Here is a 26,252-nt window from a genome sequence, read left to right on the forward strand (position 1 = left end):
AGATACCACTGACATTTAGATTATTATTGGACACCGATATTCATTATAATTTACCATAACATAGAAAATTCAGAAGTAAACATTTCTAAAAATAATCGTAACATCAAGTAGGCCTGTTTGTGTGAAAAATGGGCATATTCTGCTTCTAAAGGGATGTGATATGACTGAAAAGTGTATAACTTAACATTGTTATAATTTCAGTAAGAGATTAGGACGCAAACTAAATATTTTCCTATTAGGACCATCACAAATAGATTCGATTATTTCTAGTAGCATTCACAGGCAGTACAGTATAGGGTAGCACTTATTTCTTACACTCACACTACTGAGTTAATAAAATACAATTAGGTTACTTTACAATCATAATATATCATTTCAAATGCAGTGATACAATATTCCTCGAAAATATATTTTATCACTAGGATTTACATTCCTTAATTTGGACTTTGGAATATCACATACAGACGTTAGATTATACATTAATATCATTAAAGTATACAGGGTGTGGTGTGCACTCAGTTCAGTACATTTAAGCGACACACCAAATATTATAAAATATGCATTTGTCACGTGCGTGAGAGTGCTTCAAGCACATTCACAAATCTACAAATCGACCCAATTTAATGAGCAAATCGTGGAAATGTATATTTTCCGAATACTTATTAGAGAATATAGATAGTATGTTATAACCACTAAAGTTACCAATAATATACGATTATGTTTGTTTAAAACGGAGTTAAGACGAAACTGCATGCTAATAAAAAGTAGTTTATCATAAACCGGTAGATAATTTACAGGAGGTTGGGGACGTTTTAATCGATAAAGAATTCATAGTCGAATATTGACAAGGAAGTTTTTATTGTTTTGTGCGAAACTATGTTATTGATAAACAAAATATTCTTGGTCACAATTTCATCTCTACCCTGTATACACTAAATATAGAAATATACTATGTTGAAATTGAGCCGCATGTTACACGCTGACTCAACTTTGCTGAAGATACATACAAATAGGTAAGAGATAATATCATATTGGTTGCACTTACTGCTAATGAGATAATTAGAGGTGATTCTACAGTATTTTGAGTTACTAATTAAGACTGAGTATGCATACATATCACATAAGTTACATACATATAGAAAAGTAGTACTTATCATCATATACCTACTTAAATATTATACCGTCATAAGACCATTTTTACACGCGTCTTTTTATGTGCATTTTTAAGTTGCGACTGTGCTGATAGCACAGAATCTAATAAACCCTGTGCGGGTTTCCGTTGCCCCAATTTGTATCTGTAATCCTAATTTTATAAGAGAAAACGTCACCATACGAAAATAGGCTTTAATTAATTATATCTTAAACAAGGTAGAGATTAATTGCATTAAGTAGGGATGAAGATATGTTTTCTTTGCGCACGCGCATTTACTGTGCGTCCGTTTCCGGTAGTTTTTGCTCGTATTCTTTAATTCAAAATAATCGCCTGGTTTGCTTGTTCGCGGCTTAGATTGGTCGCTAATGGCCACGTAAGACAGCTTAGTACTCTGTGAGTGCGCGCGCACGTAGTTGTTAATGCATATTTTCTATTACATGTTGTGTTGCAAATAATCTATACCCGATTTTAAGTGTACTTGTGTTTTGTGAGATAGTAGGTAGTTTGAATTTTCAGTACTCATATTCATTCTCGTGTCTACTACGAACATTCTAGCACCTCAGTTGGCACTCATTGCATTACTTTCCGGCCTACCAAGACCGGTCTTGTATTAATTTTAAGAGGATCACCGGAAAAATGTAGCATTTGGACATCTATTATATTATAGGAATAGGAATCATTACATAGTTTACGTGTAATCAGTTAATTACTAACACTTTATCCTGTATTCATTATTTCCATCAAATATTAATAAATACTTTTACAAAATTTTCCCGACTGACTTACAAATCATACGATCTATCATCTCACTATATTTAGAAAGGTGTAAAGTTATTATTAAGGTTTAATTTTACAACATTAGCAGTCGCAAATTACAATGAGATGTGTGAAAGACTTAAAGGTTTCCGAAATATAAATAGTCAAGAAGGCACGGGTTTTTGTATTTTTGGAAATATCTCAGAGTCTTTCTCTCTCCAGTTTTTAATAATCATGCCATTTCAAAGTTATGATATGAAAGTTACTTATGTCGGGAAATCAAAGCATGTATTTAAATCAAAGTATGTATTTACACGTGGAAATCCATTTTTCTAAGATTTGGGACATTTGACGTAGTTAAAACATTTTTTCTTGGAGTAATTACAACGACAACTACATTATCACAATTTGGCAGACCAATAGCTCGGTACACCGCATGAGCGCCAGGAATCCCGCGATATTCGGGGTAATTTAGAAATTACTTTTGAGGCAAATAATTTGCCGTAAGTCTAGACGCTTGGTAAGACTAATTGTCTTTATTTACAATCAATTGCAAATCCGTCCCAAGGCACACCTTATGTATATAGAATTATCCCAACCAAGTACTAACATACATACATTATTATAACCTACCTACCCCTTCCTCGTTTATAAATGTTTACATTATCAGCCTTTGCTGGCGTTAAAATTACAATATTCAAATACAGGATAGGTATACAAAAATTCTGTTCAATCAGAACCATGTTTGGTGTAGTTTGTACATAGCGCAACCATTTAATGGTCAAGAAGTAAATATTATACGTAAACAGATTTACGTTACAAAATAGTTCAGGGCGATGATTTAGATACCTTTTAATGACATACGGTATTTTTGACTTTATATTAGATTTTTTTAAGTAAGCCATTATTTCCGTTTAAATATTACAGGGTAGCTAATCGCTACCCTATGCTAAGCGATATAATATTATTTTTGAAATATATAAAAATGAATAGTCTCATATTTGTACATTATCATCACGATTTCTCTTATTGTGCCAAATTGGTATCAATTAATTAATTTTGTTTCACTTATGTTTTCATAAATCACTTCATTATACAAATATTAAAATATCATTTTTTTTAAATACTAGATCAAGAATAGTATTGTCGAGTAAAAGTTATTAAAAACATGTCAATCACGACATTATTTATAAGTATTTAATATGTATGAATAAATATGACTTAAATCTAAATAATTCTACAAATCTTAGCACAAAAATATATAGGTATATTTATGATCTACATCCATCACATTCTATATTGGACATTCACAGTAGTTTTCAACATGAGCCTTTAATTATTAAATTCATTTCACATAAATCAGGACATACTTAGGTCCTCACTAAAACTAAGTGTATTTTCACATTAGCATTTTGACATCTGTTCGGCAAAATGTATATTACAAGATTGTTACTTGTTGTATCATTACTTACAATAGAAGTGATAACATATATTGAAAATTGAAACACCCATTATAAATGATTAATAGGTACGAAATTACTGAACAGCCATCGAAAATACAATAAATTCGTAGATAAACACTGCAAGGATTGTGTTTGAGACAGATAAACATTAAAAGGGTAATCACTACTTAATTATAAGTGTTTTTGTTAGCAGTCACTATTGCACATTAGAAGCCGTTGCCTTTGAAGAACGAAAATATCCTTGTAGCTGCAAGTTTCCTTTGGGTCCCATGAATTGTATTCTTCTTAAAGACACGCAAATGTTTCGTTTAGGAAACAATATATTGTGTATGGGAGCATAAGAATACTCGCATCGGTCGCGCGGTCGTATACAGTCGCCGGTCGCCGATGATGGGCAGTTTACTCCACTGACAAGCAGATATCTGAGGACATTTGTGAGACGGTGTCCACTGAGGAATCGCTGAGAAGCGGCGTGGGGGGGATGGAAGGAATCGAGTTCCAACACACCACCCCGCTCGACTGTCAGGCGCCTGGCGGCGTGGGGACCGGCGGGATGGCCACGGCAGGTGAGCCCTAGGCCTCCGGGTCGGCGGCCGCGGCCACCGGGTTGACGGCCTCGGTCTCGGGCTCCGTGGCCTCGGCCTGGCGCCGGCAGCTCACCTTGGGGACGATGCCGTTGTACTGCGCCATGCCGAGGATGAGCACGGCGAAGCCGATCAGGTGCTGCCAGTGGAAGTCCTGCCATTTGACCGCGAGCGACACCATCCAGATGACCAGCGTCCTGGAGATAGCGAATGGTGGATGTGTAACTTAACGTCACGTTTCTTATGTTAGCAGCATTGCCTTGATCACACCTACCGAGTGGACGGGCGAGATAGTAAAATTATTCTAGGCCGAGAGAGTTGGGTGAGTCGTCTAAAGCCCGGTCTGTGAGCACGTAGAATTTTGTCCAATGACCCCAAGCTCGTAGAGATGATGACCGGTGGGGCAGAAAAGTTCTCGAGTGGCACCCACGAGCCGAAGACGTAGCGTGGGTAGGCCCTCCACTAGGTGGACTGACGATCTGGTGAAGGTCGCGGGAAGAGTCTGGATGCGGGCAGCGCAGTCCGGTCGTTATGAAAATCCTTGGGGGAGGCCTTAGTCTAACAGTGGACGTCATTTGGCTGAAACGAACGAACGATATCAATTAAGTACGTAACAAAACTTACCTAACAGAGTCCAAAACCATTCGAGTAGTGGCAGACATTTCCTTGGTGACGCTGATGCCAGCGAAGTTGAAGAACGCGATGGAGACGATGGTGCCTATTATGGCCGCCATCAGTATTGCGCTGTTACCTGTAATGTCATAAAATCGTATTAATGATGATTCTACTTTACCGTATTTGAAATGCAGTTATTTCCAAAAGGCTGGTATGATTTTAATGGGCAGTAATAATAGCGCCGGTTTGTTGTTACTACCACAGAATAATAATAAGTACTACGTACAGAAGTTTTACTTCGCGAAGGTATTTAAAAAATATTAACAATATGGTTTGGAATTTACCCTTATTTTCCTGTGTACCCTTGGCTGTTCCCTTGATGGTACAGTGGAAAATAAATTTTAACCGCTGTACCCTTGGCCGTAAAACCCAACCAACTTAAATTGTACACGTGATCAAGAGGACTAGCTTTTCTTGAATTTGGCCAAAAAACAAAAACAAATGAACATCGATAAAAACAAATGAAGTAACATGGATGTAAATAAAATTAAAACCTAATTATAATTAATTAAGTACATAGAATAAAGATAATATTACGCCATTTTTAACCGACTTCAAAAAAGGAGGAGGTTATAATTATGTTCGGCTGTGTGTAATGTTTTTTTTTTCTATTTATATTCACCGATTACTCCTCAATTGTGAACCGATTTTCAAAATTCTTTTTTTTTGTTCGATAGGTTCTGAGGTGGTCCCATTGTCACCAAGTCAGGATCTGATGATGGGATCCTAGGGAAATCGAGGGTAACCCTTAAATTTTATAGGCACGTATATCGTTTTTCATATTTATTCTAAAGATATTCAAATATATGCATCTGGTAGTCATCAATTAATGTTGATGAGGTGACGATGGAAGGTAAAACTCCTTAACGGTTAGGAGTTGGAGAATAACTCTTTAAATATTTTAGGTACGTATGTTCATACAGTTGTATTACTTCAGGTTTTTTGGTGAGCTGATGATGAAAGGTCAAACTTCGTAAGTTAGGAGGATTTAGTATTTACCTATGTTTAATGAGATTGAGACTATAGTTTTCCATTTTAAGTGTAATCCTGTACCTATTTTAGGATTGATATTGAACCTCTTTAATGTAACCGTTTCTTTTTAGAGTAATAGTCATTTAACTCATGTATTATAAAATTTCTTTACTAGTGAAAATTCCTTAGAAGAAAATATTAAAAGTGACTTTAGATGAAGTAATTGCTTGGTTTTTCTGAAATATATTGTGTTAACGACGGACAACTACGGAACCATACATTGCACGTGGCACGACACGCACTTGGCTAATTTTATTATTCTGAAAAAGAAATATGGTATCTTGAGATTATTCTTCTGCGCAATTGTCCCTGTGAATGTTATTTGATAACTGATTTTACAATATTTTTGTGAATTTTATCATGGAAGCTAATTGCATTGACGATGATATACCTTGTTTTATTGAGAGGAATGGCGGTATTGTTACATGACGATCGACAGTAATACAATTTTGACATTTCAGAAGTGGTACAGGAAAATGGCATAATATTGTCTTTATTCTATGTACTTAATTAATTATAAGGTAAACGGCTACTAGTTCGTGATAGTACGTAAGTTCGTAAGTTTTTTTTCTAGCTCAAATAATAAGCAAATGGAATATTATTTATAAAAATTCTTTATTACTACAAAAACTCTATTATTCAAAGTATCTAAAAAACCAAGTACCAACATTGTGGCGCCAAAAATGAGAGCAATACAAAGCTTCAAACTCTCAGAGAGCCAAAAACAGTCGCGCGGCGTGAAAATGTTGCTCTCACCGTAAGGTTAGCGCTCCAACTTCTTAAGCTTATAGAAAGGCGAAGAAACGTCCATTTGCATAAAACTTGTAATAGTGGTTTCATGTGTTCCTTGACAATTGATTTGGCTTAGAAAAAAGTTATATGAAAACGTAGAATTCCTTTAAAATTGCGATTAATTGACTCACGAAATAGCGTACATATTATTTTTCGGGTGTCCCCTGTTTCGTGATACTACCGAATCAAGGATATTATGAATAATATTTTGATGNAAATTCGTCAGAGCCTTAATATACCGAAGTAGGGGGCACTTACCTTAATTAGGTTTTACTTTTATCTACATCCATGTTACTTCATTTGTTTTTATCGATGTTCATTTGTTTTTGTTTTTTGGCCAAATTCAAGAAAAGCTAGTCCTCTTGATCACGTGTACAATTTAAGTTGGTTGGGTTTTACGGCCAAGGGTACAGCGGTTAAAATTTATTTTCCACTGTACCATCAAGGGAACAGCCAAGGGTACACAGGAAAATAAGGGTTAATTTAGCCTGTCTCAAGAGTCAAGCACCATTTTGTTGACAAACGTCAGTGATCGGCACTGCGCCGAAGCTATAGGGCTGACTTCGGTAAAATGATGTGACGTGTGGTGCCAAACTGCGGAAAATGGCGGAGGAAATACATGATTTAGCATGAATTATCATGAATAATATTAACTACTTATTTGCCTATCAGTGTCTTGATGCAACTTAAAAAAGCACATTCTGTGTTTTTATTATTATTTAGGCATTTAAATACTACACAGTATTTAGTACACCATTTTCTTTATTTTCTTCCATCATACACAAGAATACGCGTGCGTGCGTCAGTGTTCGCTCGTATGTGAGGCCTTGTCGAATAGTATCCTGTAGGTGGGCCATCGTGCGTGTTTTGTTTTCGATGTAAACTCGCGGAGATGAACAGGCCTGTTACTACCAAGGATGTACCGATAACGGTCGCTTTTTGGTGATATTTAGTTATTTTTATTGATCATATTGACTCAATCAAAAGTATGGATGACTTATTTAACTCAAACCTCGTAAGCAAATGATCACGATATTCACGATCATCATTTTTTTCTGCGATAAGTCGTCTCAGAGTCAGGTTTCTAAATGGCGCTCTATCTAGCGCAGACAAGATAGCCTTATAATTATAAGTCCATATTCTACTGGACCGCGTGAGCTGAGTAGTTCGGGAATCCGTCAGAATATCTCACAACTTTTTTTCCTAAAGGGCTGTCTATTGTGGGAATTCAGGAGGATTATCCTATTGATATTATAAATGCGAAAGTTTGTGAGGATGAGGATGAGCTGCGGGAAAGCTAGTAAGTTAAATAAAATACCGTCGTCACTCACCGATCTGCACCAATCCATCTATAGCATCCTCGACTGTCCCACGAGCGTTGTGCCCAAAGTGCGGCGGCGCTGGGATCCAATAGAATACCACCAGGAGCATTGACAGCACCGAGAACCCAAACACGCCTTCCCAACCCACGGCTTGCAGCGGCGGGATGTTTAGACCTGAAGAGGTTGACGTTTGCAATGAAGAAAGAATCGATATGTTAGCTACATATTAAATTAAATGGGGAGGTATTTTTACGTAGTTAGTTAGGTGTACGAATATATTCATGTATGATTCGGGCATATATGAAGTTCCATGTTCGTTTATTTTTCTAACACACCCTGTACTATTTAAATGTCAGAATATTTTATTATTTTCGAGTTAATGAAAATATTCTGATATTTTTGAGGTTGTCTGACATTTTCGCAACTCATTCCGGGATTTCGTGGCCTCTTATTGAACTATTTTTTAGCTTTTAAATCAATTAAGAAAATATTGGGTAACTACGAAAAATGAGGCTTATTTCACTATTCCCCATTGACAATCCCCGTCAACGGGGATTAGTGAACTTTTTGTTCACTATTCCCCGTTAACGCCAATGAGGATCAGTACTGTTGTAGAAAATTCAATAAAACTAGTATCTACGTTAATCTTTAAGACATAAGAAAGATATATCTTTTTGAATTATCCAAATCGGACCATTACTTACGAAGATATTAAGTAATAAACATAGACCGTTTTTGCCGCTAAAAGTCAACGTACGCAGGGCCGCGTGACGTCACTATATCCGAATCGAGCGCAGCCGGCGTACTATTGGGATGGAAAATATTTTTTTCCAGCTAAACTATCAGTTTTAGAAAAAAACTTTTAATAACATTTATTCATCAAAATAAATAAATCATACCCAACTTCTGGCCGAGGGGGAAGTCATGCCCAGCTTATGACCTGGGGAGAGGAGGGGGGCGGGGGAGTCATACCCAGCTTCTAGGCTAAGATTAAATAGATTTCCAGGGGGAGCAGCTGTCCTTTCCTGCAGCAGCTGGTCCGCCCATGGGAACTGCGAATAGATAGGTAGGTACTATCGGGGACTCGAACGCCTTGACACCTTAAGGGCCTAAATTGTTTGCACACACACGCTCGATTAAGCTCTAGCTCTAGGCAGAGTGTATCTGCCTTAGCTATACCTTATTGTTACAAGTAAATAAATTAATACTTATACATTTTTATATTTTACTTGGAAGAAGAAAACACTTAAGAACATTTCATTTGAATAAATCGCCAAATATACCACCGCGGAGAACCCAATCGCGTCTCTGCGTTCCATTGAATCGTATGAGCGTATGGATTTTTTGCGATATTTTTCACAATTTCTATTTTAAAAAATTACCTATCGATAGCTTACTTTATTCTGATGAATAAATGTCATTACAAGTTTTTCTCTAAAACTGATAGTTTGGCTAGAAAAAAATATTTTCTATCCACGCAGTACGCCGGCAGCGTTCGGATCGGATATAATGACGTCATCGTCCCCGCGCCGGGCGGTCAGTGAACTTTTTTAGTAATTTGGCCATAACTTCGTCAATTTTTGTCGTAGAACAAAAATTTTTGGACTGTGTATTAAGGATTTCTTAGCCCTATAAATCTGCATTCACAGCTAAAAATCGAAATGATCCTCATTCTCAATCCGTAAATAATTTCTTCTCTTTACCGTGTTCGTACTACTGTCCTCGTAAAATCGGGTTAGGTATTATCTGGCCCACCGAAAATCTGGTCCGCGGACCAGTTAATAACTTTTTTAAATACTAGTCTTCATCTCGTCCGAAGGTCCGGGCCAGATAATACCTGTAAAATCACTAGGGTATAACTCGCCCAATCTATAGTGATATTTAACAATCTGTTTTTAGTTAAAGGATTCGTGATAAATTGTTAGTTAAACAGCCAAATTCAAATTTCAAGCCCTTAAAATTTTAAACTAGGTAATAAATGACTAGTGCATCTAAAAAGTGGAAAAAAAGGTATGTTCACGGTCTATTTTTTTTATACCATTGAAAAATTTAAAACAAGCATCATTTTTAGGGTTCCGTAGTCCTGTCAAGGAACCCTTATACACTCGACATCAAATAAATCGCACCTCCCGCGACAAGCACTTTCAAACGTAGGCATCCCCATTTCACACCAATATTGGCACCATTTAAAAGCCTAGTTCTAAACTTCATTTCATTAAAGGAAAGGTTTTTACCCCAAAAATGTGTCTTTAGAAGGATCCAGAGTCACTTAAAAAAAAGGTAGTTACGCTTGAGCCAACTTTTATGGCTATAAAACTGTTAAGTTGGGCTTGGGATCTATCGCTATCCATCTGTTAAAGAGGACACGTGTGATCATTATTTGGTTTTATTACCATAAAAAATGGTCTTATTGATCCCAGAGGTGAGCTCAAAGTGAGGTCTTTTTTTAAGTCACATTTATGGTATATGTTAATCATTTACTAAGAAATTAAATGTTATTTTCTTTAAGGATATTTATTGGGCTTTCAAATAACACCAATATAGTTGGGGCACTGTGATTGTGTCAGAAGAAAATCTTTAAAGTTCGCGTCGCGGAAGGTGCGGTTTATTTCATGTTGAGTATAGTTTCGATATGTCTGTCGGTCTGTCCGAGGTTTTGCTTGGAAACTATTGAGAATAGAGAGAGAGCTGTTATTTTGTGGAGGTATGTTTATTAATCACGCCGACAAAAAAAAAACAAAATAAAATTTTGAAAAAAAAAATTTTTTTTAGGGTAGCTCCCCTACATGTAGTGGGGATGATTTTTTTCATCTACCTCATCGTGTGGGGTATCGTTAGATATGACTTTTTGGTTTAGGGGTTTCTAAGACTATTTTTCCTTTTAGGGATCCGTTTGCAAATGATTAAAGTTTAAAGTGCCAATTTTTGTTCGAGTAGGGCCTACTTTTAAAAATTGCAGTTTTTTGGTTTCTGTGTCTGGGTGTATTAATTAATTTAGCAATATCTTCCGATGTACAGGACCTATAAGCATAAAAGTAAAGTAAATTCGTTCGACAGCTAAAAGAATATGCAATAATTGACATCAAAAAGTCTATCAAAAACTCTCATTGAAATCTTTGTGAAACAGTTGAAACATAAAAAGGATGCTTGTTTTAAATTTTAAATATTNTTTCTCTAAAACTGATAGTTTGGCTAGAAAAAAATATTTTCTATCCACGCAGTAAGCCGGCAGCGTTCGGATCGGATATAATGACGTCATCGTCCCCGCGCCGGGCGGTCAGTGAACTTTTTTAGTAATTTGGCCATAACTTCGTTAATTTTTGTCGTAGAACAAAAATTTTTGGACTGTGTATTAAGGATTTCTTAGCCCTATAAATCTGCATTCACAGCTAAAAATCGAAATGATCCTCATTGAAGCTTATAATGTTAAAAATAAAATCCTAATTTATCGAGGAATAGTGAACAAAAACTTCACTATTACTCGTTGACGGGGATTGTCAACGGGGAATAGTGGAATAAGCCAAAAATGGCTGACTACCATCATCAGATTCGGTTTGATAAAACCAACGCAGATATTATGTGTAAGGTCTGGGATTTACTGTCATGGTTTTGCGGAGGTGTGCCAGAGACCTTATCAGTCATTAACCCCGGTCGGAGGCCATGTACCGTGATAACATCTGACGGTCGAGTTGGTCAATTACCTTCTACTTTCCTCAACTGGACAAAATATCTTTAGCTCATCTGATGTTCCTTTATAGCTCGTACTTAAATTACCTTTAGTTCTAGTCTAGTCTATTCTAATAATGCGAATGAAACTGTCGGGTTTTATTTTTTTAGTTTAAACGCCTTAATAGCAGAACCAATTTTGATAAAAGTTAATATTACGAAGATAGCTTGACTTATATGCTATTATTTGTCAGAGATGGAACCCATTGATTGTCAATTATTTCAGGATAGCTTAAATGGACAGGCGAATCGTACTTTTTGAAACCCTCACGAGTGAAGATTGGTAAACAAATGAAATTACCAAAGTTGGTATACAAACGTAATCAATAGTGAGTGACATTTCTCAAAGTATGTATGTAAGTATGCCAACAATAGTGGCATTGCCTAAAGTTGGAATACAAATGGAATCAATAGTGGTATTTGTCAAACCAGACTTGAAACACTGTAATATTAATGATCCGGCTACTTTTTGTGACTCACCAGCGACATAATTTCTATTTATACTGAAATTGCCCAATGTTGGTGTACCAATGGAAACAATGGTCGAATTGCCCGAACTTTTGAAACACTGTTAAGGTACGGTATTTAACTTTTATACCGGGATAAACTTGACCTCCATTGGTAGGGTTTTAATTGGCGATCAAGTTGTAGATCTTGGCTACACAGGAGTTGCAGCGGTGAGAACGAGGGGTGAAAATAGTCTCGTGTACGTAATATGTAGGTACGTATAAATGACCCAGCTAGTTTCTGTAAGGCCCAGAACAGACGGTGAAACGCAACTGCAACTGCTAGTTACTTTTGAGTTGCATCTAAGTTTCTGCCATAGCGTCCGTTGAGAGACCACGCATGACGCGACCAGTTTGAAACTTTCAGTTTCAGTTTCATTCATCAGAATCATCAGAAAGTTGCAGTTTCGTTGCAGTTGCGTTTCACCGTCTGTTCTGGGCCTAACTTACCAGCGACGTATTTCTCTTCATACACCATCTGGCAGGCCGACACGACCTGCGCTACTATGATGAGCAGGTCTCCGGTGATGAGGCTGTTCCTTCCTTTGGACTCCCCTGCCGATTGGAACAGGGCATCTGTGCCTCCCACTATCAGTAGCCCGAGGATCACCAGGCCTGAAGCAAATTATTGTTCACAGCCTTTTTTATCGTCTCCCACACTTTCCTTCACGATTGAAATTAATACAGAATGTAGAAACAGCATGCATGATAAACACAGCAACAGCGATGCTTTGCAAGGTGAAATAAAAATAATTATTTGCAGGAGTCAATAGTGCGAAATATTACCCCTTACAATAATCAAATTGACAATGCCTTTAGCACTAGATTGTATTATTTTCTGTGGCATTTCACAATAATAATTATGTTTTTCGAAAAATTTTAGCAACTTGTAAATACGAAACACTATAATCCCGTGCTTGGTAAGCTAAATATGCTTAGGCGGGGATCGAACCGGCGTTCCTCGGATCACGAGTTGGCCAGTCAGCAGACACCTTCACCGTTCGGCAATCGCCGCTTTTCATAATTAGTTTTGGGGATAATATTACCATTACAAGTGGCCTTATCTCGTACTGAATGATTTTATTTTTAATGTTCTCATAATTACCTAACTATGTACATTTAATTGTTAAATCTACCTTGATTTACCGATTTACCGTGATAGAAATAGCAGACTCTGAAAAGAATTTCTGATTCACCATAATAGTAAATATTGAATACGTGTTAAAATTCCACGCAGCAGTCATAGCTCATTATCTGCAACCATTTCGTTTTCTGGTACACAGTACTTTTATTTACAACTAACGGCCGCCCGCGACTTCGTACGCGTCGACCCCGTTTTACCCCCTTAGGAGTGAAGTTTTGTGTATTTTTAGGGGTTTCCCGGAAATTTTTCGAACTTTTCTCGCCGTAAAAAAAACCATCTTTGGACTTCAACGAACATTAAAAAAAGGAAATCGGTCCAAGCGTTGTTGAGTTATGCGCTTACCAACACATTTTGCGATTCATTTTTATACATATAATAAATTATTGGTAACACGAGTTGCAAACAGCTGTGTTCAACTGTGTTGTATGATGATTCACCGACAAACTGTATCTGTGTGTTCACCCCAGATTTAATATTATATTATAGAGGTCATGAATCATTTCATTTTATACGAGCGTACTGTATGCAGTAGGTACGTGCAGGCTGCAACGACGCGTTTTAATGAATGTCAATTGGCGGGGACAGCTAGGACAAAGCAATAATGCAAAATACTATAATGGGCGGCTCTGATAGATTTGCGAGGGTACGCGGTGTGAACCGTGTGAAATACCTATTATGTTGTTATGACGTTACGGAATTTTTCTCTAAAAGGGTAGGAAGGATATATCATCTAACCTTCTAATTAACTATCGACGAATGGTGGAATCTTTTCCCATGTATCGAGAATTCATTTTTGTAAACCTATCCTTCGATCGTCATTCAAATCAAATCAAAAATATTTATACAATTTTAACCCGTATGAACATCAAAAATATATATTTTGCCCCGTATTATTTGGGCCCCAACAGCGCTTCGAGACAAACAAATATTTCAAAATTTATAACCCCGACGATATGGGGCATACTGTTAAGGCTGCGTATTGATTCCATCTCAGTTTTCGCTGCACGAGCGTGTTTTGATACAGTGTTTTGTTCGGCATCGTACGATGTTTTGGATGCTACGCCTGTTCCGAGTAGCGGCGTATAAACAAGCCAAGACCCGCGGAAACCGAACTCTGAACTAGTGATTCATGCCACTATTTGATACCATGAAGCCATTTGTAATAATAATGTAAGTTAAACTGACTGGGTTTTTTTTTCACTTTAAAGCCCAACTAAGAAAAACACAAAAATACAGGTACCTACTGGTCCATGACTGGTGACTTTACCTTACTAACATAACTATTTTAGCTACATTCCTTTAAAACATAAAATTCTGGTATCTTGAAAAACATCCCAGTGTTTCATTTTAAATTCCACTCTATGTATGTTCACGGTTTATTGTTGTTGTCGTTCAGTCGTACCATTTTTCATTAATAATGAGTCGATTGTTACTATTTACTTCAACTACAAAGCTCTATTGTGTTAAGACATGATAAAGTACCTACTTGACAAAATAATAAAAAATACAAACCATTCGCTTGGGTAAAAAAGCAAAGTAAATGTAAATTCGCATATTGCTGTGCTTTGGGGGATAAAACAACATTTTCGCTAGCAGAGATTACACGGAACACAGTCATGCAACACGATTACACAAATTAATGGAAACAATACATTTTAACAACATTGATATAAAAAATAAAAATCGCCAATTAGGTAACCGGTAAAACAACGGATATTGGAATTTCAAAACATTTGTGAAAATGTTTTATAGTCAGCTAAGTACATTGATGATTTTATAATTCAAATTGTTTCACTACTTGCGGAAGTCTACTAGTACTAAAGTCCCTGATAAGCTATCAGAAACTTATCTGTCAGATAAAGTACAACTTTGATTTGTATATTTATTTACTATCTGGAACTTTGTCAGCAAGTAATAAAATTGGTCTGGTATATCGGGTTACCTACGTGAGTGTGACAAACGTTACATCGAATTTTGTTTCTTCGAAAACCTTTCTGCGAAGTTATTATACTGCGACGCCTTGTTATATCGATGCCTAGTTACTGCGATGTTACGTTACATCGAAAAACTTTACTGCGAACGATTTTACTGCGAAGCCTTTTTTATTTGACTTAGCAGATAGATAAAAAAAATTAAATTACATACACATACATAGAATAAAGTGGGCGGTACAACATTATAGATGAAATAAGATTATAAATACATTACATTTTATTTACTTACTAGCGGCCGCCCGCGACTTCGTACGCGTGGATCCCGTTTACCCCCTTCTTCTATCTTACGCGGTTTAGATTTTGTCATACAAATGTTTTTTCCCGCTAACTCCCGTTCCCGTGGAAATTTTGCAATATCCTGTTGTAACTAAGCTTTAAGTTGACTAAGATACCTGCATGCTAAATTTTAAGCGTCTAACTTAAGCGGTTTAGATTTTTTCATACAAAAGTTATTTCCCGCTAACTCCCGTTCCCGTGGGAATTCCTAAGTATACTATAACCTGCCCAGGAGTATGAAGAATAATTGTACTAAGTTTCGTTAAAATCCGTCGAGTAGTTTTTGTTTCTATAAGGAACATACAGACAGACAGACAGACAGACAGACAGAAAGACAGACAGACAGACAAAAATTTTACTGATTGCATTTTTGGCATCAGTATCGATCACTAATCACCCCCTGATAGTTATTTTGAAAATATATTTAATGTACAGAATTGACCTCTCTACAGATTTATTATAAGTATAGATTACATATATTTAACAGTTAAATCCTTGATTAAATAACATAAGAATAGAAACATAAATATAAATAAATTATAAAATACGACTATAAAATCGTTCGCAGTAAAGTTTCTCGATGTAACGTAACATTGCAGTAACAAGGCATCGATATAACAAGGTGTCGCAGTATAGTAACTTAGCAGAAAGGTTTTCGAATAAACAAAATTCGATGTAACGTTTGTCGCACTCACGTAGGTAACCCATCAAAATCAAATGCTCACCTATGCCGGCCCACTCGCGCTTGACCACGACGCGGTCGAGGAAGGTCATGGATAAGACAGCCACAAATACGATTATGGAGCCCCTGAACATCTGGAAACTGCTGGCGTACGTCAGCGTCAGCCCGATGTACATGATGGAGGTGCCGATCTAAAAATATAGTATCGATTGGTGTGGACAGTACTCGATAGCACACACGATATTTGGGTCGAATCACGAAAAGGCGTATTTAACAAAATCGCGATATTGAGTTAAATACACATGTTATTAAAAAAACTTCACAAAAGATCGTAACTGAATTATTTTTCAAGAAGTGCGTGTGTGTATTGACAGGTAAAAAGCATTTTTGCGAAAGAAGCGAAATGCATTTTTCCATGCTTCAAATTATCTTTACACGTCGCTCCTGTAAAATTGATAAAAATCAGTTACGCCTTTTCGTGATTCGACCCACGATAATGTTTGCCGATGTGGTGGCAGGGCAGGCTATATTTGGAACGTTTATTAATCCTGTGGATCAAGCTAGCAGCGCATAAAGACCCTTTACAGTAGGTGCTGCAATAATAGTAAGAATTTGATTTGATTGGAGAAAATCTGATTTTATATTTGTAATTTGTAGGGACCTAACTACGAAATATCTAATTATAATAGACGACTTGCGCATGGTCCAGTTAAACAAGGCGATTTCTGCATATCATAGCTAAATATTAACTTAGATTAGTAAAGTCTAGATGTTCTAGTCTTCATATAAACGCTTCGTCAAAAGTGAGGCAAAAATCTTATGTCGTTACTGTCAAAACGTTGTTAAAAATGTTTAAATTAAGGCGATTTTTTCGAAATCGAGAGATTTGTATCCACATTAAATGTTATTGTTTGTTAATAATAAGACATTTTATTAAAACAGAAAGTTTCAAGTGGACCAGAATGATCTACTAAAAGTTGCCTCACTTTTCGTGCGCTTACTATCTATCTATGCTCTATTAATCTTTCTATTAATATTAACTATTCACGCTTCTAATGAGTCTCTAGGTACCTAAAGGCCTTTATCCATGTTATAGAAATAATGAATTTATTCCGTAACGAACCCTAAACAGGATTCCGATAACTTTGACTCTAGTTCACACGCCCGCCGAGTATTGAATTAGTAATCTACAAAACGCCGACGTAGTCCCGGAAATTGCCGTTAAACAAACGGTGTCCCTGAGGGTAGGAAGCTACGCCATTTTAACCGAGTTACGCCATCCTTTGAACTAGGCGAAGTAAGTTGCCCCAACAGTGTTACTGGCAGATTCCACTTAACTTTAATATTAAACGTAATAACGACTCACGTCTGGCCTGTGATTCACAGTGCAGTTGCAGGTTCGTATCCCGCAGGGGACGAATTTTATTGTGAAGAAATCTTTGATAGACGGAATTGAGTAGGTAGGAGAACTCATACCCAAAGACCAAATTGCTTATTGAAACGACACATTAATCTTATATATATAAAAGAAAGTCGTGTTAGTTACTTCGCTTATAACTCAAGAACGGCTGAACCGATTTAGGTGAAAATTGTCAGGGAGGTAGTTTAGAGCCAGGAGAAGGACATAGGATACTTTTTATCCCGTTCGAAATAAAAAAAAAGTCTGCTTATTTATTGCCATTAAGGCGGAACAAAGTTCGCCGGGTCAGCTAGTTTTTTTATAAATAGCATCAACATAATATATCGGAATACAATGAATACCAAATATTATTATCATTTAAAGGTGAAGTTGAATTATGTTCAGTTTGATTTTAAACGCTTTACCATCAAAATCTAAGCGTGCCAAGCGTATAAAAAGACAAAATTGCCCGACGATACCAATAATGACAGACATTACAAACCATTGAGTGATATTATTAGCTCTATCAGTCGGTGCATTACAATCAATACCCCGTTGTTAGTGCGGCGAGACACCCAACATCGATAGCGCTTTATAAGGATTTCATACAACATTCGATCAATGTGAACTTATTTTATACACGGTGGAATTTTGTAATGCTACCTGGAGGGAAAGTATTCCTAATACGGTAGATAGAAAATTTTACTAAAAGGAAACATTCCTTAATTTAGAAAAAGAAATAGAACTGCCTTCAAAGATTTCTAAAAATTTGCTTGCCACACCCGGGAATAGAACTAACTACAATGGGGATGTTGCCTGGGTCAAAAAGCAAGAGTTTTAATTAGTCCGTCAGTTAACTTATCAAAAAATACTCTACACGTATTTTTCACTTTTTCAAACTAATGAAAATTTAAAGAGATAAAGCGCCCCAAAGTTCATAAGAAGAGGCCCGTGACGTCAACGCTTGCTTAAAAATGCCGCACGTTGTGACGTCGTGCGCAACTTCAACGCACCATAACTATGTAATTATTTGTTAGATTGACAAATAAAAATATATGTGTCCAATATTTTTTGATATTAAACATTACGGACTAAAAAAATTTTTTTAGGCAACTAGCCTAATGCATCGATCGTTAGGGTTAAGTATAAGGATGAAATCTCTCTAACAAACTTGATAAATGAAATCTAAAATTATTTTAATTATTTACAGAAAATTTTATGGTTTGGTGGTGAATTTTCCAAAAATTTTAGAAAATCTTTGAATGAAGTTCTCTTTCTTTTCAAAAATAAAGGATGTTTTCTTTTAGTAAAATTTTCTATCTACAGTATTATGAGTACTTTCCCTCCAGGTGGCATTACAAAATTCCACCCTGTATATGGCTACAACCACGATAACATGTACGGTAACATGTATGTTTATACGTGCTTGTTGTAACCATAATGTAACGAGTGATGTCACCAAGTATCTTGCAAGTGGTTGCAAGCAAATAATGTAATCCAATCAACTCTCCACGTGGGGAGTTATGAAGTTTCTGTATTAACTAGGTGTACCTACTATCAACTTAACCATAGTAACTGATGTTTTGATAACCTTCCGTTGCTATTTGTACACAATCACACATTCCTAGACGATAAGTGTATTCTAGCTATAATTTCTGGTATAGGTATAGCATCGGAATGGATTCACCAGAACACCCTGCTGCCAGATTATTGATTTATAGCGAACCCCCGGGAGTTCCCCTTCCAAATTTAGATTCCCCTGTCTACCTTGCCAACCCTAATTACACCCCTAGGTCATCCTTTTTAAGCCGGTGTAACGAGTATCAACCCTCGCTTTGCTTTTAGCGGCTGAGATTTGGCAATTAAAAGGGGTGCATCATATTCATACCTACATGGCCAGTTATGCAAAGTTTTGTTAATCATTGTCAAAATTAAAATTTAGTAGGCATCTTGAGTATAAAGATGTTCAATGTAGTGTAATGATAGTAAGGAATGCAGTCCCTTATGGCAGACTGTATAGGGATCTTAGTAATATAATGTGTCGTATTTCAGTATTCGGGATACATTCTAATATCCAAGCGAAAGCATATTTCCAACTTTTTTTAAATAAACAGACTTTCATTGATTAAATACAATCATTTTCGTACTATAAATTTTTTGACCCGATGCTGGTATATTGACGCAATGATTCGCTAATTCACCAGGTCCTATTCCCACGCGTATTACATACGTGTGATGCATAATAATAAATTTACAAGACCTCAAAAGGTTTTAGGTAACCAACGAATACGACATTAGGGAATAAAAAATGTCATAATAGGTATGTTAGAGATTTTTAGTCCGTTTACTATTTTTTTTTATAGAGCTCATAAGCTGGTAGTAGCCTCTTTAAAATAATTAAGAATAAAATATTATAATAAAGATGACTGCCTTTGCTGTACTGTAACTGAGACTACGATGAACGTATCATAAACTAGTGGGGTAATGTGGTACCAATTTTATTCATATTAAATGCCCCTTATTAGATCAATCGCGATATTATGGGACCTCGGACCCGTATCTTGAATTGTTGAGTCTTTCTATTGACGTCCTTGTAAAATATTAGGGAACATTGAATAAGGGTCGGTTGGCACACATGGCACAATAAAGACCTGGTAATAAAAGACATTGTAGGAATGAATACAACTTTTTGTATAGAAACCAGAATTCTTTATTGTGTCAACTTATAGGGTGACTTCTAAGAAACTGGAACCTTTCTTGTGTGACCCTGTCATATTTAAACTCTTAAGAACGAAACTTGTATCATGAGTGCGAAACATAATGGTTTCTTAAATACGGCTATAAGTATGCTTAATATCCAAAAGGCTTTATAAAAGTCCTTCAAGTGCATCTGAGCTACTGATTGATATGTAGCGGCAGGCGTTAGCATCAGCCTGTTTAAAAGGCTATTCACTAAAACCCAAATGCAAATGGCTGCCACGTCGGCAATCAATGTTCGCGCTACTAATAAACTTTTGACGCGATCCGTCCAAAGCGTACGTGATACTGTTAGTCACAATACATAAATCTATATTATTTATGCTGTAGTCGCATACTCGTATAACTACAAAGTCTGTCGGATATATCCATCTGATCAACATAGCGATATTGATGGTTAACACTTTATGCGCTGTGCACACAGTAGTTCCACGAAGGATAATTGATTCCATTATAAACCCTCTGCAATATAATAACAATACAAGGAGGGACGCGATGAAACGAGACCACGTAATAAGCCAGTAATTGGACGAGGGTCTGCGGGGATATTGGCTATTTTGCTTACATGTGTAAACTGCATCTGAGCCTGACAGTTTCAGGCAGTTGAAACAATGCTTGTTTATACCAAAAGTATGATGGTTAAATCGTCAATCTCAAAATTAAGAATAAGCATTTTGTTTTATTTGCTGGCAAAAGAAGAGATTTAAATGAGATCCAAAGATTTGATGACTAGTTTTAATGTGACAAATTATCTTATCAGCCTTATCATAGATAATAAATAATAATAGATGATATTTTTTACAATGTTAGGCCTGCATACTTACATAGCATAATGCATATTGGATAATTAAGAAGCTGCTAATTTTACATCTATATGCAAGTTGTAGAGATATTAAAAAGACTGAAAAATGAAATTTAAGATGTTGATGGGATTGCAAAGATATACATAGAATGCTAAATACACAATCAAATTGACACTTCTTTCTATTGCTTCTACTGATATGGCAATCTCCAATGTCAGGTGTAAAGATTGTATTTGAAGTTGATAGGTACTTTGTTAAAGAAAATGATGAGAAATAATTAAAATCTACTTACTAAATCAAACATGGCAGCTGGCATGAGTATAAAGGGATTGAAGTTCTGGTTGCCTTCTATGAGCGAGTGGCCGCCGGAGTTGCTTTTCATGCGCCAGAGTATTTTGAAGGTTAGCAAGCACAGCATCTCTCCGAAGAACATCGCGCAGGCCTATTGAGGAATAGTAATTAATGTAGAACTAATTGAGGATAAATACGACAAAAATCATTACTTGAGTATTTAACTTTTTCTGAAGGTACGTACAATCAATTTAATGTGAATATTTAATGTTTAATTTACCTGTAAAAATGGATGGTCAAAAGCGCGTTCGTTGCCATCGGAGCCCTTCACAACCACTTGGTCAGCCCATTTTGTGCAGAGCGTGTTGATGGAGCCGGTTACCACCAGCATCAGCGCCAGGAACTTTTGATATCTTGACCAAGCCATATTCTATTTAAAAAAATACAATATTATTGTTATTAAAATGACGAAACAAGCTTCTCTGTTATAAAAAAATATAAAGGTGTTTTTTATCAAATTTTGTTGTTATTTATTTACATCCCATCATCAATTTTTATTTTCAACATGATCAGAAAGTATAAAATTTAAATTAATATTAAATATTTTTGTTAAACTATGTTACCTACTTAGGTAAAATACTAGGCACTTTCATTGAAGCAAAGAACATTAAATCATTTGTTTGATACATACCAACAACCTTTTGAAAACTTGTGGAAGACTAGCAGACTTTCATTTGTTTAAAATTCAAATGTAAACTTCTACTTGCTGGCTACTACGCATGTGTTATGGACAGCAAACAAATGCGTCCCCACTTTTCAGTAGTATTGATCGGCAATAAATCTGTAGAGACAGATCACTGTAATGTGACAAAAACTCTCGGCCAGTTCCAGTTTTGCCACAGTGTCATTCTATTTCACTCGCATCTATCCAAATTCCGAAGTCGACCAACACCAACAAACAACACAAAGATCTCATGATCAGCGAACTTTTGTGGACCGAAATCAATAGCCAATAAGAGCTACGATAACCTTTGATCGTGAGTTTTGATTGGTCTTTAGAACAATTGTTTTAGTTACCCTTGGCAATATAAGCACTAGCATTATCGTTTTATAAATTAAAAAAAAAAAAACTTTAGCTGACTTCACATCGGTCACTCATCACATTTTGAGTTTGACATTGACACATGATTGCAGTGACCGAGAACGTAAGGCGTGCGGCGACGTTATTGAAAAGCTGACCAAACTATGACAAACCAACAGTGGACCCAAGTAAAGGCTATCTCGTTGGTCCCTTTCTCGATGAGATTATCACAACATAACTGGGAATGGTGCTAAATGACAATATTTAAATTAATTTTAACCATTATATTTTGCAAAAAATACCCTGGCAATAAGACCTCGGTTACAATAAACGTCAATGTCAGATAATGACATAAGGTTTAGTGATGTTCGATGTCAATTCCAATACCGTTAATAACGTACCGGTATAATGTATTTAAATATACTCAACATCAAATAAACCGCACCTTCCGCGACGCGAACCCTAAAGATTTTCTTCTGACACAATCATTGTGCCCCAACAATATTGGTGTTATTTGAAAGCCCAATAAATATCCTTAAAGAAAAACACATTTAATTTCTTAATAAATGATTAACATATACCAGAAATGTGACTTGAAAAAAGAAATCACTTTGGGCTTACCTCTGGGATCAATTAGACAAAATTATATGGTTATAAAACCAAATAATGATCACACGTGTCTTCTTTAACAGATGGATAGCGATTAATCCCAACTTAACAGTTTTATAGCCATATAAAAATTGGCTCAAGCGTAACTACCTATTTTTTGAAGAAGTGATTCTGGATCCTTCTAAAGACACATTTTTGGGGTAAAAACCTTTCCTTTAATGAAATGAAGTTTAGAACTAGGCTTTTAAATGGTACCAATATCGGTGGGAAGTGGGGATGCATACGTTTAAAAGTACTTGTCGCGGGAAGTGCGATTTATTTGATGTCGAGTGTATTTCTTAATGTAAAAGTAACTTACAGATTATAAAATGGAATAATGATTGTCTGTATAATATTGACCATTTAAGATTAACTACATCTTATTTTAAACTAGCTTTCCGCCCGCGGCTTCGCCCGCGTGGAATTTTGTCTGTCACAGAAAAACTTTATCGCGCGCGTCCCTGTTTCAAAAACCGGGATAAAAACTATCCTATGTTCTTTCCCGGGACTCAAACTATCTCTATGCCAAATTTCATCAAAATCGGTTGCGAGGTTTAAGCGGGAAAGCGTAACAGACAGACAGACAGACAGACAGACAGACAGACAGACAGACAGAGTTACTTTCGCATTTATAATATTAGTTGGGATTACTAACCCTTTCTCTAATGTTTTGCTGAGCCCTTGCAGGGCGTCAAAATGTATACCTACCTACCTCTATTTTGTAATACCACTATAAATTGTAATGTGAATACGGAAATAAACGTTTTGAATTTGAATGCAATAGTACGAGTAATAATTAATGCCTACCAATTTGTAATGTCTCCAATTCAGTCGCGTTTCATCTCCAGTCGCACTTGACTCGCGCTCCAATATCATTCCAGTTGATGTAAGTACAATTTGGTATCACTATAAAGTTCACTCGCTAACAAAGATGAAACAACAGATTTATGCAATTTTGAGAAAAAGTAGCTTTTTTACTATCTGCTATTCTGGGTTAAGTACCCTGTATAGACATTTTAAGTGTATTCATTTCTGACTATCTATCAAACTTAATAATTAAATTTAAAAAAGACTTTTAGTTGCTTTGAAATCAAAAAACGTTATTCAATTTAAACGGTTAAAAGAAATAAAATTTCGAGTTTTGAGTTTTGATTATTGGAAAAATTAACTCTTCTTTATTATTAATTATTGACTTTATTTGCTTATCTCGCACTTTAATGTTGTGAATGGTAATTTATTTCCTATAATAATGAGATGCTGATAAAGGTGATTGAGTTTCTGCCACCACTTCATATTATCAGCATCAGCTGATTATATTTTATGTTGTCCCATAACGCCCTGCGAAGGGCCTAACATAGCAATAAAGAATTTGTTTTATTTGTTGGAGGTTAACTCAATTTAAGTTACCACATAATTAATTATCTAAATCTAAATATTGATACCGTTATTGTTTTTAACGATACGCAAACTCGTTTGGGCACATCACTAATGACGTCACTACTTAGTACTTTTATCGATTTTATTTTAAGTGGTTTTTGGTGTTCAAAATGCAAACTTATATTTCATCCAATTTTTTTAAAGGTATACCTACTTTACTAAAATACCTCATTTTATAGCCAGTTTCACACTTACACAGAATGTACTCAATGAAACAAAATCTAACAATGCTTCTTGCCATTATAAGTTCAAAATCTGTCCATAGATGGCGTGATAAGTTCCGAAGTCCGGAATTCCGGATGGTAGGTAGCGGGAACAAACTATTTTTTAAGCTACTTACTGATTGAATACTTCAAGATAGAGCTAGGTAGGTAGGTACGCTAAATTGCTGCCTGCATTATACAGTGTGAGTCACGTTAAAGTGTACATATTATGAAAATAGATGAAATTAGACCTATTTTTATCGACAAAAAAGAGGTCAAAATTTTTTTGAGATTTTTTATAAATAATTTTATAGAATTTTTTTCTTCCAATTACTTATTGTAAAGAAAACGTAATAAATTTTAAACTAAGCGATTTATTCTGATAAAATAAAAACTGTAATAATGCTAAATAACAGGCGATACTAAAAAAATGCATAAAATACACAAAAAAAGGCCAACAAATAATAAAAAATGATACTTTTTGAAAAAAATCTGCTTTTAAATTCGTGTTTTTTTTGGTTATTTGATAAATTTCTCCAAACAATGCCCCTATAACCGATAGTTTTTATTACTTTGTATTATTCTCTATCGTATTACCTTCGTAAAACCAAAAAAAAATCGCATGTCTCTATCCCTATCACAACGTTTGCAATGATCGTTTGAACAGCCTCTCCGGGCGCGCCATTCAAAGCTTCGTTAACAACGAAACTGAAAATGGCTCTAGATTTGTAATTTTGATAAAGACAAGTTAGATTTCAAATAAAAACAAAAGATTTCGAAGTAAAATAAGCATTTTAGTAAAAATTAAAATTGTCTCTACCTGTAGCGGAGAATAATGTTGTGGCAGGCCTTTGTTCAAACGATCATAGCAAATGTTGTGATAGGGATAGAGACATGCAATTTTTGGTTTTACGAAGGTAATACGATAGAGAATAATACAAAGTAATAAAAACCACCTGTTATAGGGGCATTTTTTGGAGAAATTTATCAAATAACCAAAAAAACACGAATTTAAAAGCAGATTTTTTTCAAAAAGTATCATTTTTTATTATTTGTTGACCTTTTTTTGTGTATTTTATGTATTTTTTTAGTATCGCCTGTTATTTAACATTATTACTGTTTTTATTTTATCAGGATATATCGTTTAGTTTAAAAGTTATTACGTTTTCTTTACAATAAGTAATTGGAAGAAAAAAAAAACTATAAAAAATTAAAAAAAAAACTCAAAAATTTTTTGACCTCTTTTTTGTCGATAAAAATAGGTCTAGTTTCATCTATTTACATATGTCCACTTTAACGTGACTCACACTGTATAATAAAAATAATTATATTTGTAATAATTTTATTACAAGTTGAAATTAATGAGTAGGACAAGAGGAAAGTTCACAGATTTGATTCTACTGCTCAAATACAACAATCATTTTCTTCAAGAGGAGGTTCAATTTTTAAAAAAACTTTCAAAGTATATCATCACTACATCATTAAGGTAATAAGATATAAGAATGGTTGGTTTATAAGAATGGTCCTA

General features: G+C 35.6%; 1 protein-coding gene across 1 annotated transcript; it reads right to left on the bottom strand.

The window, feature by feature from the left end:
- On the bottom strand, positions 1-22,438 carry Tango9 (transport and golgi organization 9). Its single transcript, XM_028304659.1, has 8 exons — positions 22,047-22,438; positions 21,636-21,785; positions 21,357-21,506; positions 16,149-16,296; positions 12,460-12,624; positions 7,787-7,951; positions 4,581-4,707; positions 1-4,153 (listed from the first exon to the last, which is right to left on the bottom strand). The coding sequence occupies exons 2-8, from the start codon at positions 21,780-21,782 to the stop codon at positions 3,946-3,948; spliced, it is 1,110 nt and encodes a 369-aa protein (XP_028160460.1). The 5' UTR covers positions 21,783-21,785; positions 22,047-22,438; the 3' UTR covers positions 1-3,945.
- Positions 22,439-26,252: the final 3,814 nt, after the last annotated feature.

This window comes from Ostrinia furnacalis, unplaced genomic scaffold, assembly GCF_004193835.3.
Source record: "Ostrinia furnacalis isolate ACB-3 unplaced genomic scaffold, ASM419383v2 OfSCF1473, whole genome shotgun sequence".
Taxonomy (NCBI): Eukaryota; Metazoa; Arthropoda; class Insecta; order Lepidoptera; family Crambidae; genus Ostrinia; species Ostrinia furnacalis.

What these genes read in the sequence shown, in the direction of transcription:
- Tango9 (XM_028304659.1), bottom strand. Translation starts at nt 21,782, where the DNA reads ATGGCTTGGTCAAGATATCAAAAGTTCCTGGCGCTGATGCTGGTGGTA. An exon ending in TGAAGAGAAATACGTCGCTG is followed by an intron (nt 7,952 to 12,459) that starts GTAAGTTAGGCC and finishes CAACCTCTTCAG; the next exon opens with GTCTAAACATCCCGCCGCTG. An exon ending in ATGGTTTTGGACTCTGTTAG is followed by an intron (nt 4,154 to 4,580) that starts GTAAGTTTTGTT and finishes CGCTATCTCCAG; the next exon opens with GACGCTGGTCATCTGGATGG.